Source organism: Erpetoichthys calabaricus, chromosome 18 (genome assembly GCF_900747795.2).
Source record: "Erpetoichthys calabaricus chromosome 18, fErpCal1.3, whole genome shotgun sequence".
NCBI classification, from domain to species: domain Eukaryota; kingdom Metazoa; phylum Chordata; class Cladistia; order Polypteriformes; family Polypteridae; genus Erpetoichthys; species Erpetoichthys calabaricus.
Genome location: NC_041411.2, coordinates 15,551,898 through 15,566,326, shown reverse-complemented (window position 1 = coordinate 15,566,326; position 14,429 = coordinate 15,551,898). Strand labels below are relative to the sequence as shown.

General features: G+C 38.8%; 2 protein-coding genes across 2 annotated transcripts; one reads left to right on the top strand and one right to left on the bottom strand.

Moving 5' to 3' along the window:
* Positions 1–1,243: 1,243 nt before the first annotated feature.
* Positions 1,244–8,367, bottom strand: unga (uracil DNA glycosylase a). Its single transcript, XM_028824932.2, has 7 exons — positions 8,165–8,367; positions 6,981–7,184; positions 6,479–6,574; positions 6,130–6,227; positions 2,589–2,677; positions 2,084–2,262; positions 1,244–1,854 (listed from the first exon to the last, which is right to left on the bottom strand). The coding sequence occupies exons 1-7, from the start codon at positions 8,270–8,272 to the stop codon at positions 1,714–1,716; spliced, it is 915 nt and encodes a 304-aa protein (XP_028680765.1). The 5' UTR covers positions 8,273–8,367; the 3' UTR covers positions 1,244–1,713.
* Positions 7,659–14,185, top strand: alkbh2 (alkB homolog 2, alpha-ketoglutarate dependent dioxygenase). Its single transcript, XM_028824933.2, has 4 exons — positions 7,659–7,866; positions 10,373–10,699; positions 11,892–12,090; positions 13,421–14,185. The coding sequence occupies exons 2-4, from the start codon at positions 10,399–10,401 to the stop codon at positions 13,740–13,742; spliced, it is 822 nt and encodes a 273-aa protein (XP_028680766.1). The 5' UTR covers positions 7,659–7,866; positions 10,373–10,398; the 3' UTR covers positions 13,743–14,185.
* The last annotated feature ends 244 nt before the right edge of the window (positions 14,186–14,429 follow it).

The window sequence follows — 14,429 nt, the reverse complement described above, 5'->3', positions numbered from 1 at the left end:
CAAGTAATAAAGTTCAATTTTAAACAAGCAAACTGAACGCTTTGTTGAAAAAATCTGTGCTGCAATGCTCCTTAAAAACTACAATTCTATCTCAAAACATAATGCTTTATGTGCAATATTTGATATCCATGATTAGTTAAAATATGAAATAAGTCTCTTTTTAGCTGCACTCAATTTTACAACACTTTCAGAGAGACTGTGAGCAATTGTCTATTTGAAATTAAAAAATAAAAAAGGTAACTTTTCACCTTAATGTTAGAAAGATTGCCATTTGAACAAACAGAACAAAGTCGTGGATGGCCAAATTATTTAAGAAATTCTAAACCTGTCTCCCAGGCCATATTAAAGTGCTCTACTGGCTGTATTGTTGATCCTGTCTTGACTTTACCACGATGTCACCAAAGAACAGATTAATCTAAAATATTCTTTATGAGGTCTACTGGTCAGTACTGCTGTGTCACACCTCCAGGAGACTGGACAGAGATTCTTTCTGGATCACTCGCAGTATGGTCTCTCATGTCTACGCTAATTTTCCCTTTAACAACCCAAAGATCTAATTGGCAAATAAATTGACCACTAATGCAGGTGTGTAGATTTGGCCCCTGATGGACTGGCCAGAGAGGAGTCCACAACTGCACGATTCCTGCAACCCTAACCTGGATTGACCTGGTTCAATAAAAGAATCAATCCATTTTGTCAGTATATTTAAAAAATAATAACAGTATACTCCCTGGGTCCCATTACAAAGCTACAGCTCCCCATAACTTGTACCAGCACCCCAGGCATTATGTAGTGTGGTTTTCACTGGTGCAAAAGTTAGTTTTAAATGCAATCTTAGTGAATTTCTTTAGGCCACTTACTGCTCCTCCAAGTTCTCTCTCAGTTATGACAATCCTTAAACTTGATATTTAAAAACAAAAAGAAGGAATATCCCTGAAATTCTTGACAGCACACAATCCTAAATATTTGTACAACTTACCCATACTTTTTATATTTTTACCTTACCGGGAATAGTTTTCTTCACTTTAGTTTCATCCCAAAAAGTCTTTCCTAAAAGTAAACTTTACAAAAACTGCTAGAGAAATATACAAAAGGACAGGCTACCTGGGCACTAGTATACCATTTGAAAAGCTAGGGGGGAAACAAAAAAACAAAACAAAAAAAATTTTGAAAAAAAATATTTATTTTAAATATACAAGTGATCAGAAAAAAATAAAAGCTTATTCTATTCTAACAAAACTCTCTCTTTGAGAAAATAAGTTCTTCCCTAAATAACAGGGCAAAAAAGTAAAACATTCAAATATCCTAAAACAGGCGAGTTAAAGATGGCAACAGAGAAAGTCAAAATTTGGCAGAAACAGGACAGTATAGAGAGCCATCTCAAACTGCATAATTAGCCTAAAGTTCTCATTTTTTGTTGATTCTGCAAGAACAGGTCTGTCCATCTGTTTCTTATAGTTTAACAAAGTAATATCCAAACCAATCGTAAAATGTTAAGATCAAATCTGTTGAAAATTTCAGAATTTTCCCCAAAGGTTGCACCTGAAATTTTTCCTCCGTAATCATTCCAAATGCAGTTCTAGGCAACAACACAAATCTCTTCCTTTTACATCAATGTACTGTAGCAGCGACAAAAAATTGCTTCCCCCCCCAGAGGTAAAAAGAACACAGTGCATGGAACTACAAACTCAGAACATCCACCTAAGAAAGGGTTCATAGAGCCCTCCAATTAATCGGCTTCTTTCCCAATTTCTTGAGGAAATCATTAGTCTTGGAAAAATGCTTGCAACCAAAAAATCCTCTATGGGCAGAGAGAGGAGATGGATGAACGGCCTGGAGAACATGATGTCGCTTCTGCAAGAAAACAAAGTGCAAACCTTAGAAACTTCTATGCTTTTATCACAGCATTACTTTTCACCCAACTGCTGCATGACAAATCACAGTCAGCAAACATTATTACTCCAGTGCAAGCAGTAATGGCGCTACTCCACCTGTGTGGGTGCATGCAACTTCTTCATATTTATTTTATCTGTGATGTCAAGTGTTTAGATTATACTGAAGTCTGAAATAGACAGTGGCCTACCCGTTCAATACAAGAGCCTTTCTTCTGGGCATATGCTCCCCAAAGCATGAAGACAAGACCCTCCTGGTTATTATTAAGCCACTGTATAACTGCATCAGTGAACTGCTCCCAGCCTCGATCCTTGTGAGAATTGGCTTGATGAGCTCGGACGGTAAGGACCGCATTGAGAAGCAGAACACCTGGATTTAGGACAGTCATAGCAGGGGAAAAATAAAAAAAATCCCAATTAGTAAACATATACAAGTAAAACAATCAGCATGTACAGTAGGGCAGTTGTGACTACTATTCTACCAAAAGTATGCTTCTGGGCAAGGTTATTTTTATAAAAAAAAACAAACAAAAAAAAAAAAAAACAAAGAAAGGCAATCTGCATCCATCTTGTTAAGTGTCAGGAGAAGGACTGTGCAGAAAAACAATGCAGTCGTGCAAGTTAAATTGTACTGTGGTGCTCTATGTGCTGAAATGACACCTCACCTGGTCAAATTACAAAAATGCTGCACAGTACCTTGTTTGGCCCATCCTGTAAGGTCGCCATGTCCTGGATGTTTAAACCCTTCTATGTCCGATTCCAGTTCTTTGTACATATTTTCTAAACTGGGAGGAAAGAAAAAAAAAAAAAATGTTCTCAGGGACAATCTAAGACACTAAAGTGGGCTCAACACAAATAAAATAAGGCACAAAGAGCACAACATAATTTCATAAATTTCTTTCATTACTATTTATTATTACCACTATAAATAAAGAATACCTAGATTGTAAAAAACATTTGAATGTTATTTTGAAATTAGTTTAAATGACATTAGTAACCCATGTCATATCAAACTTGTCATTAGGAATGGTGCCATATAAATTAAACACAAACGGAGGAATTTAAATAATCTCTTTATATACAGTGCATCCAGAAAGTATTCACAGCACATCACTTTTTCCACATTTTGTTATGTTACAGCCTTATTCCAAAATGCATTAAATCCATTTTTTAACTCAGAATTCTACACACAACACCCCATAATGACAACATGAAAAAAGTTTGAGATTTTTGCTAACTTATTAAAAATAAAAAAATTGAGAAAGCACATTTACATAAGTATTCACAGCCTTTGCCATGAAGCTCAAAATTGAGCTCAGCTGCATCCTGTTTCCCCTGATCATCCTTGAGATGTTAATTCGAGTCCACTTAATTCGAGTCCACCTGTGGTAAATTCAGTTGACTGGACATGATTTGGAAAGGCACACACCTGTCTATATAAGGTCCCACAGTTGATAGTTCATGTCAGAACACAAACCAAGCATGAAGTCAAAGGAATTGTCTGTAGACCTCCGAGACAGGATTGTCTCGAGGCACAAATCTGGGGAAGGTTACAGAAAAATTTCTGCTGCTTTGAAAGTCCCAATGAGCACAGTGGCCTCCATCATCCATAAGTGGAGGAAGTTCAAAACCACCAGGACTCTTCCTAGAGCTGGCCGGCCATCTAAACTGAGCGATCGGGGAAAAGGGCCTTAGTCAGGGAGGTGACCAAGAACCCGATGGACCAATCAGGCCTGTATGGTAGTGTGGCCAGACGGAAACCACTCCTTAGTAAAAGGCACATGGCAGCCCGCCTGGAGTTTGCCAAAAGGCACCTGAAGGACTCTCAGACCATGAGAAAGAAAATTAGATTAAAAAAAGAGATTAAACTCTTTGGTGTGAATGCCAGGCGTCATGTTTGGAGGAAACCAGGCACCGCTCATCACCAGGCCAATACCATCCCTACAGTGAAGCATGATGGTGGCAGCATCATGCTGTGGGGATGTTTTTCAGTGGCAGGGACTGAGAGACTAGTTAGGATAAAGGGAAAGATGACTGCAACAATGTACAGAGACATCGTGGATGAAAACCTGCTCCAGAGCACTCTTGACCTCAGACTGGGGCGACGGTTCATCTTTCAGCAGGACAACAACCCAAAGCACACAGCCAAGATATCAAAGGAGTGGCTTCAGGACAACTCTGTGAATGTTCTTGAGTGACCCAGCCAGAGCCCAGACTTGAATCCGATTGAACATCTCTGGAGAGATCTTAAAATGGCTGTGCACCGACGCTTCCCATCCAACCTGATGGAGCTTGAGAGGTGCTGCAAAGAGGAATGGGCGAAACTGGCCAAGGATAGGTGTGCCAAGCTTGTGGCATCATATTCAAAAAGACTTGAGGCTGGAATTGCTGCCAAAGGTGCATCGACAAAGTATTGAACAAAGGCTGTGAATACTTACTGTTTGTACATGGGATTTCTCAGTTTATTTTTTAATAAATTTGCAAAAACCACAAGTAATCTTTTATCACATTGTCATTATGGGGTGTTGTGTGTAGAATTCTGAGGAAAAAAATGAATTTAATCAATTTTGGAATAAGGCTGTAACATAACAAAATGTGGAAAAAGTGATGCACTGTGAATACTTTCCGGATGCACTGTATAAAAGAAAATCCTGGAATGGAAAACAAACGCAAGGCTATGATACGTGATAATCTCGAAATACATTTTAAAGACCCGCGAGACCAAGGAGACTTGCCACGGTGCGTCTCGCAGGGACCGTAAACATGAGACTTGGTGCCAAGAGATTGTCCCAGGGCCGTAGCAAAAAGGACAGTGGCTGTACAGGCTTTAAAAAGATCAAAAGGCAGCGCAACAGCAGCTACCCCAACCAAACGCGAGCAGCGTTATACATCCTGCAAGAAAGAATTCAACCACACCAGTAATAAAAGACAGGTATTGCTTTTACAACGTCATGTGAGACCAGGCAGTGAGCCATCATTTAAAACAAGTCAACAGACCTCTAACCTAGCAGTTGTTGGATTGCTTTTGGCAGGCAAGCATCATGTGTTCCCAGCTCTTAAAACAACAACATGCGACAGGCAGAAGAGGCAGCTAGCAATCAGCAAAAAGACAGCAAATGATCCAAAGGCATATCCTTAGCATACGTTCAGCCACAACACGAGCAGTATGAGTAAAATGACAAAGTAGAACTTCATAAAGACGTTTACAAACGTTGGCACTAAACACATGCAGAGCAGGTTAGAGACTATGAAACCAGTGAAATTAGAAAGGCTCAAAAAAAACAAAAAAAAACGCTGTACACATGTGGATAAAGTTAAAGGATATGAAAGTAGGAAAATTAGAAAATATAAAAAAAGAAAGAAAAGTAAAGATCGCAGTAGCACAAACAAACAAACTGCCTCATGTAACTATGCACCAGTCTAACTTTGGTTTTGCACAATAATTACTACACTATTGCACCTTAACACTTAATTCTACTTTATTCACATAATTGTACTTATTTATTACGTTCTACTATACGGTTACTTTGTTAATGTATATATATTTATCTGTCTGCTTATTTAAAAAGCTAAATTTACCCCATGAGTCAAAAACATTCTGTCTAGCTCTTGTACAAAAACCTAGACAAAAGCTGGGGTATCACCTTGGTAACCCCATGTACTTTTGGAAATTTGAGAGGAAAATAGCACGACTTTACAGACTTTGTAAAAAAAAAAAAAAATTAACTGCTGATGATGTAGATCGTTTTGTCTGTGCTGAAATTCCAAACACTGACACCTGTCCTGACCTCATTAAAAAGATTCAGTATATTGGGACTCGCAAGATTACAAATATTGTTTTTACAGAAGTTCTGAAATAAAAGTGAAACTAATGAAACAGCATACCAAAAGATTTTCTGTGACGAAAAGGAAACAAGGTTAAAAGACAATGATTCGGCTGTAATAGCCATCTTTAGGAAAGTTCTATATAAGCCTGTAATACGAGCAATGACAGTGTATATGACCCATGGCATTGAAAGGGCCTCAGTGATCCATAACTCAGTGCCAAAAGGAAGATGATTTCCTCTTTACCTCATTCCACATGAACAACAGAGTGGCTGGGAAAGGAAAAACTATCAATATACAGTGACAAAAATAAAGAATAAAACTCCAAAATACAGCTATAACAAAAGTTCAACTAACAGCCACTTGCATTCTAACAAAAATGACCAAGTAAAGGATCTGAGGTGTCACTTACCTGGGTGGAGGTGGAACAGGTCTCTGGACGCTGAAGCACAACCCATGTGCCTGGCTGGGACCATGATAAGGGTCCTGACCCAAGATCACAACTTTCACCTGCAGTCACATCAGTAACATATATCACATGCTAAAGTTAAAAGTATGATTGAAAAACTACACTATTTTACTGAATATCTTCAATTTTTGTTAAAGTAAATTTGACTGACTTAACCTCAAAGAAAGGCTTACTGTATGTTGAAACATCAACCTTCTCCACATGGAGGACATGTATTCTTAACCTACATTTCCCCTTTGGCCACATGTTAGATCCACTGATAGCTTGATAGTTTTGCAGCAAGACAACTTACATCCCAAATGTCACACATCTGAGTCCAGGTGAATACTTGATGGGCTGGTGGATACACTGTATGACGCTTCCTTTCCTCTGCTACAAAGGCCATGAGCTGAACACGTCAGTTCCAAAAAAATAAATAAAAGGGATAGATAGTACAACTTTACATAATTCATTGCTCTGTATCTGATAAAAAGTTTTCACAATTTTATTAATTCAAAATCTACCCGTTAAGGCGGCATATATTAATGTATATGGCCAAAACAAGCCATATTTCATTATCCAGAATAAATTCTAGTAATGAACAGATGCACATTCTGAGTATTAGTAAAAATAATAGGGAAGAGAGCTCTCCCTCATTCTGGAACATTTATGTAATGGGAGCTCACACATAAAGAATATCAGAACTAAGGTAAAAAGCATTAGGTAGTTAACGTGGGAAAATACCAAACAGAGGAGATGTGATAGAAATGCTACGGGGCTTGCTTCTTGACAAAATCGCAAGGCCAATCACTCACTTTTGTGAAGTAAGACTTGTTGAATTCGGGTTGCAGCTCCTCTTTCCAGCCATTCCCAAAGCCCTCCGGGACGCCGCGCGACGCCAGCTTTTCGAGGGCAGCACGCTTATTTTTTTCCATCCGCTGAAGTTGCTCCGGACTGAGAGGTGGCGAGATCGGGGTGCCATTTTCTTCAACCTTGCGTCTTTTGACTGGCGTAAGGATCTTATAGCGAAAAAGACAACGAGACGCAGTGAGGGTAAGTCCGTATATAGGGCGCATCTGTATGTTTAAATTATTTACTGAGCTGAAAAGATTTTAAGTAGTATATGGGGATGAGGGAGTCTCTACGTGGGGAAAAAATTGGAATCGAAATAAAATTCAAATAATCATGGAGTACACTCTTTTTGCTTAATGCATTTTCCCTCCACGAGCATATATTTTTCTGCAACTGTATCTGTACAGTTAAGCCTCATTCCATCAACCCACAACACGGCATTTAAAGTTCTTCCGCCTTCACGTCATTACGGCGCTCTTTTGTAGTCGTTACAAAGCAGTAGCACGCAGGATTTTCGCGGTAAATCAGAGCGTGCAAAGACTATACAAGAAGCGATTGGCTTCCTAGAACGACACTTTCCATTTTACAGCCAATCGTGTAAAAGTACTACCAACCCCCAACACCATGTGAAAAGTGCCAGCTTCGCCCGCCTCCTAACACACGCCTTTTGGTTAATCCTACAATATTATTGGATTTGCACGCCTCTTTAACCCTCGACCTGCAAAAGCCATTGGCTAATACTGACGCTAATCGCCAACCCCCTTTAAATCCTACAATGGGATTGGACACCGACACATGTCGACAAATATACGAGGACTTAACATAAAATTGAAAAGCGGGACGCTGGCGGTAAGCAAAAGTCCTTTAAAGCAATAACTGAAGCAACATGCAGTCGAATTATTATTTGTTGTTTTATATATTAAAGTGACATAAAATAGTTAAAACTGCACGCCACAGACACCTAAAAGTTAAATCGTGAAAATATAAATTTTTCACAACCCGAAGCACGTTTATGTAAAAACATTAATTTACAAGCAAAAGAATACAGTACGTCGTTCCAACTGTTAAAGTAATCCAATAATCACTCGGCGTTCTACGCAAACTGGCGTGCTCGGAAGGAAAAAAAAAACAAATGTTTTTTGCTTACCTCTTCTGGTTCTTGGATGCTAATATTTTTTGTCTCTTCGTCATTTTCCGACAGTCGCTTTTTGTTTATTGGGGAGAAGTAAGAGTTGATAGTTTTTTGCCCAATCATGTCTAAAAGCTATTTTACTGCTTGCTTGATGACGAACTTGCTCCGGGTGCGAGTGTGATAAAAATCCTGGAGACTGTGTTTCGCGCCACTTATCTGCGCAAGTGCAGAGGGAAAATAAAAAAAAAATGCAAAAGAGCTTCAAGTGGCCAATCCCGATGGCGCTGCTCCCCGAATGGAGCGCCCGGTTGTGTATATTTGTCCACTTTCAGCAAGGTACGTGCATTTGTAATCCTAATTCTTTTTGTGGCGAAGAGCGGACATTAACATGGATTGTGAATATATTGTTTCTTGTGGGTGTACATCACTAAAGGCGATATATAAATGAAGAGTTCACTGTGAGTACACCTTGTAATTCTGTAGCATTAGTACATACAGTATATCCGGTGCGCCATCTAGGGATGGTTTCTGCCTTGCTAAAGGACTGTTTTTTAACTCCAAATCATTAGGCTTCTGGCATTTTACAGTATTAATAATGGTGCCAAGTGTCATTCGAATTGAGCGACTCACTTGTGATTTCCACAGAGCCACACCTTGACACACAGATATAAATGTTACTTTAAGCGTGCTCAGTGTTGCCCTAAAACAGGTAAGTTCATTGAACCTTTGACCTTGTTGCAGGAATCACAGTAGGTCATCAATAGTCAAACGTCCACATTTAGTGTAATGAATATTAAAATTATGCTGACATAAATGTAATAATATCTCTCATAAAGGTCTGACTGAAATCGTGGCTATGGCTTTAAGAGGATGTCCAACATTTGTCATTAAATAAATCAAAGCAATAAAAAACACATTTTTTCCATGCATGCACCGATTTATTAATAACTGATTACAGGTATTTAAATGTTTTCCTAGCCAAATAAAATTGTATTTTTTTAGATGAGGGCGTGCTATTGCATAAGAGATGCATAATAAATGATAATTTTGAATCCCAGTCCCACCACATTTTTAAAGCATTTTGATGATTGTTGTTGCAGCTACTGTGAGGCCATATAATTCAATTTGTGGCATCATAGGTATGGATAAGTGAATGACACCGAGGTGGCATCTAACAATTTGCTAGGTTGAGATAGTATAAACACAAAAATTCAACAAGCCAGTTACTCCCAGTTCAAGGGTGTGGATGCTGTAGCCTATCTTAGCAGCTTAAGAGTGAGTGACATATTTTAGGACACCAGTGGGAAGTGCATTTAAGTCTAAACCACAAAGTGCTTCTTTATGCAAAACGGGAACAAACTACCAAGACATGCAATTGAAGGAGAAACCTTGAGCACCTTTAAGAAGGCTCTGGATGAGATATTGGGACAGGTTAGCTATGAGGTATAGGCTCAACAAACAAGATTGATGGACTTAATGGTCACCTCTAGTTTGTTAAATGCCTTATGTAGGTACAAGTAAGAGACCGTTCCCAGAAGGGATGCCATGCCCAGATTTTCATAGGCTTAATTTCAAAAATCTAAGTAATTTCATATGTGCATTTTATGATGGGAGAAAAAAAAAAAAGAGTACCAAGGATGTGTGTAAGCTAGCAGGGATAATGGTGTCAGTAGAAAGAAACATTGGTTTACACTTAAGTTTATATGTTGAACTATCTGTGAACATCTGGTATAAGTGTCTTTGGCCCCATCACCAGGTAAAGAGCAAGTCCAAAGTTCACCTAAATGACATGTTTGTCTTCGTTACTATATGTAGTGACTCGGAGTGGCTGCTCAAGAATGACTGTACTGGAATTTCTGAGACCTTTATCATTTTAGAGTAAGCTGAAGTCAAAAATCTTAGTATGTTTATGTAGTCAGGTTAATAATTAGCATATTAAAAAAAAATACTTTCTGCATGTTTTTACAATATACTATTAACATTATTCTGCCAGATGACTGCCCAGAGCCCTAGTGTGCCCTGATGTGATGCTGGTTTATTACGACAGGCATCTGGCAGACCATCGGTTTGAGTTACTTACAATCCTGGCTGCTCTCTGTACCCTGCATACTAGTCAGACACCACCTTTTCTTCTATAGATAGCTGATCTTTACTCTACACTGCTCTTTCAACCTACTAATTATCAATTTTCCAAAACATTACTATTTTTGTTTTTCTTGTCAGTTTGGTAATTTTGCCCTGGCCTGGAAATGGATAGGTTTGTGACCAAAACAAGAAAAAAAACATTAGAATCTCCTGATGAGGAAAAGAAGAAGATAGTGGAAGTGGCTTGCCAGTCTGGGCAGGTGAAAAGACGTCGGCTTGAGAGCAATTTCAAAGATGAAGCATCTCTGTCTGCTACAGAAGAGGAGGACAAAGATTTTGCACATGCCTTAACCTGGAAGAAAATTGAAGCCGAGGGTTTGGATTGTGACTACACTTTGCTTTTCCAAAGAAGTGAGGCAGACATAGTCCTGAAAGAACTGGAAAAGGAGGTGGAATATTTTTCAGGTAATGCACATTAGTAAGTGATGCTCTTGTGAGGTTGTTGTTTTAGTTTTAAAATTATGAAAGTAACAAACAGAGTACACTTTGGGTTTTGAATGAACCCTAAGTCCAGTGACATATGTACATGCATATGCTCTTGTAAGCTGTAATGTCATTAATGGCCATTTATGGCACTTTGTTCTCATTTCTGTTTTGTGCAGCACACACATAATGAAAGACAGAATAATAATTCCCCACACATTTGTATCATCACCGTTCAAGCAGTTATTATACTGTCTTTCTCTATTAAAACAACTCTAGAGATAACACTTAAAAAAAATAATGAGAATTATATGTACTTTTTAGTATCTCAGTTGTGTTCAGCCATTACTTGACTGTTGAAGCCTGTCTATTACTCCACAACCTTTGTCATCTCCTTTAATCAATATTCTTTTTCCAAGCCCGAAGAATTTTCAGTGCACACATGTCACAATTGTGCATGAAAACCTCAGAAAGTTGTCTGGTGACCCTTAGCAAAAGTTATCCCCCTGACTCTAAGCTCACTTGGTTCTGAGGTGGAGATTGCTCTGTTTTCCCTTCTATGGTTGGGGCGGAGTTTACATTTGGTCCAGGATAACCAGGTTAAACTCCATCTAGAAGTTCTTGGGGTGTAGGACCATTCTTTACTAAATATGGACACACAAGCTTCAGCGCCCCCCCAGTACATTTTTTTTTTAATATACTGTACATATATGACCCTGGCGAGGAAACGCATCCAGTCCTTAATAAAACAGCTTCCTTTGGCATTACAAGGTGCTGAAAGGCCCTATTACTGCATTGTATTATGCATGCACCTCATATTTTGAATGACCATCCCACTACTTTAAGGGTTTGTTTAAAACTATGAGCACTGGCAGGCTAAATGACTCACTTGGGTCTAAAAGAGTTTCAGTAGTGAGGACTGAGCCTGTAAACTTGTGTTTGGTGATGGGCAGCATGTCTCCCAATCACTAAGTGTATTATTTAATTTACATGGGGTATTTCATGATTTACCCAATCCCTCAAATAACCCTTCATATTGTTTGGTGAGTTTTGAATTGCGGTATTTCAAATGCATTTTGCACCAAAAGTCATTTAACTTTATGCCTTTATTTTTAGAGCAGTTACCACATTATTGCCTCTGAAATTGGTCTTTTTATTTCATTTTTTCTTGCAGGGGATCTAGCTAAGGTTCATGTTTTTGGAAAGCTTCACAATATACCTAGAAGGCAAGCCACGTATGGAGACCAAGGGTTAAAGTACACTTTTTCAGGACTACAGCTGTCTGCCAGGCCATGGACACCCACGCTGGTGATGATCAGAGACCGTGTGACAGAGGCAACAGGGCACAGCTTCAACTTTGTATTGATTAACAGGTATTGGCAATTCATAGTGTCATTTAATACTCATGTTATGTGAAGCCTAGCTGTGTGATAAACGTTAGAGCAGAAAGTCCGCTTTGCACAGCAGTCTGTTCAGCCACTGACACTCTGTGTTGCTAGAGTAGTTTCCACGTCATGTGTCCTCCACCAGCCATTGGGGAGGCAAGAGTGCAAATGGCTGTTATCAATGGACTCCCAGACAAAAAACCCTACATGTGAACAATTGTCAGCATGAGAGCAGTAACAGCTGTCACTCAATTCGTACCCAGCTCTGTATAAAGCACTAATGAGAATGTCTGTCTTTGTTTAATATTAGCAAAAGCAAACAAGAACATTGTCTGTCTCAGAAGTATGAATGTACAAGTCCAAGGAAATTCAAAAGCCCTTAATAAAAACATAAATTGTAACCCTTGAGGAGGAGCTTTAGAGCCAGTGCATTACCACAGATTATTTATGGGTAGGCATATATAGACTATAAAGCCTCCAGTTGCTACTCCTACCACCACATGACCCTAAAGAAGGCACTTACCCTGCCAGAGTTGTCACAGCAGAAATAAAGGACCTATTTTATTGGTTGATGGTGATGTGTAAGCAGCTTTTACTACAGACAATCAACTACATGCACAAATTACAATATACTGTAAATATTATTAAACTCTGGTCTTCTTGTAGGAGTCTGGCACCTTGCATTCAAATCGCATGCCCAGTTTTGATCTGAATGGATTTCCTTTCACATCTTCAAAGATACAAAGTAGCTGAACTGCTGATTCAAAACTGGCTGTGTGTGAGTGAGTGGGCCTTGCAAGGCCACATCCAGGGCTCGCTCGTGTGTGCCCTGTGTTTTTAGGAGATGCTTAAGCCCCTGACATTTTGAATTCACATTCACATTTGCATTTACTTATTTGGCTGACACCTTTATCCAAGGCAACTTAAAACATTTATGATACAATTGGTTACATTTCTTTTTGGTTTTTCCATTTGGAGCACAGGCAGGTCATGTGACTTGCCCATGGTCACACTGTCAGTAGCAGGATTTGAACCCACAACCTCAGGGTTTGAAGTCCAAAGCCTTAACCAACTACACCAATTAGATCGAGCAGGTTTAAGAATGTATGTATGTCATTTGTCTTTTTTAGCGTGTTACAGTATGAAAAGTTTTTAAGATACTAATAAGGTCTATTTTACCCTTTAATGCATATATCCAGTGCCTTCAGGATATTTAGGGATTTGTTCTTTTTGTTTAATTATGATTCTGTAGTTTGAGGTAAGTTAGAAATCTGCATTGATTTAAGTTCACACACCTCTAATTATCATTCCTCATTAGATACCAAGATGGCAATGACCATATTGGAGAACACCGGGATGATGAAAGAGAGCTGGATTCAGCATCTCCCATTGCCTCAGTGTCATTTGGGGCCAGCAGGGAATTTGTCTTCCGCCACTGCTCATCACGGGGTAAAAAAGCTTCTAGGAAAATTGAACCTGTCTGTATAGAACTACAGCATGGCAGTCTGCTTCTGATGAATTGGCCCACCAATGTCTACTGGTATCACAGCCTGCCTGTTAGGAAGAAGGTCCTCTTGCCTAGGGTTAACCTAACCTTCCGTAAGATTGTGGGGCTGAACAAAACACAGAAAACCTCCTGAGAAGAACCTTTTCATTGTATGTTGTTACTGCCTTGATGGATTTTGTCTGTGGAGATTTTGTATTCATTAAACTTTAGTTTCAAAACATAAGTAGTGGGACACGTGGAAAATTCTATTCACACAGATGAAAGAAATTTGTTGCGTCATTTTAAAGCACTGGGCTGTTTCTCTCCCAAGCTTCAGCCTTAATCAGTCATTTAAGCTGCTTGCAAACAAGACTGCTAATTCAAAAAAACAAAGTTTGACTGTACACTGCAAAAAGAATTGTAAAATATCTTGCGGAAAAATGAGCCAGTTCAGGACAGGATTGTTAGGATCTGTACAGCAAATTAGTAATATCTTTTATGCACGTGTAATGCACAATCTGAACTGAAGAAAGAGAATTTAAAAGCTGAATTAAATACTGTTGCTAACACATCGATGTGGAAGCGTAAACAGTCAAATCTTTATTTAGTACAGCATATTTCTCAAAGGATAACATTTTAAAGATGAAGTACACTATAAGGTAATTGAAACAGCATGGTCAACTAATTACTGAGAGAACAATGAAAATGACAAGACTTAACAGAATGTACAGAACAGAAGAATAGTAGTAGAGGCTGACTGATGACACACAGTAATATATTAGTACAATAAGAACACTAAAGTCCGACAGTAGAACATGTCCAAAAGGAGGTGATCTAAATG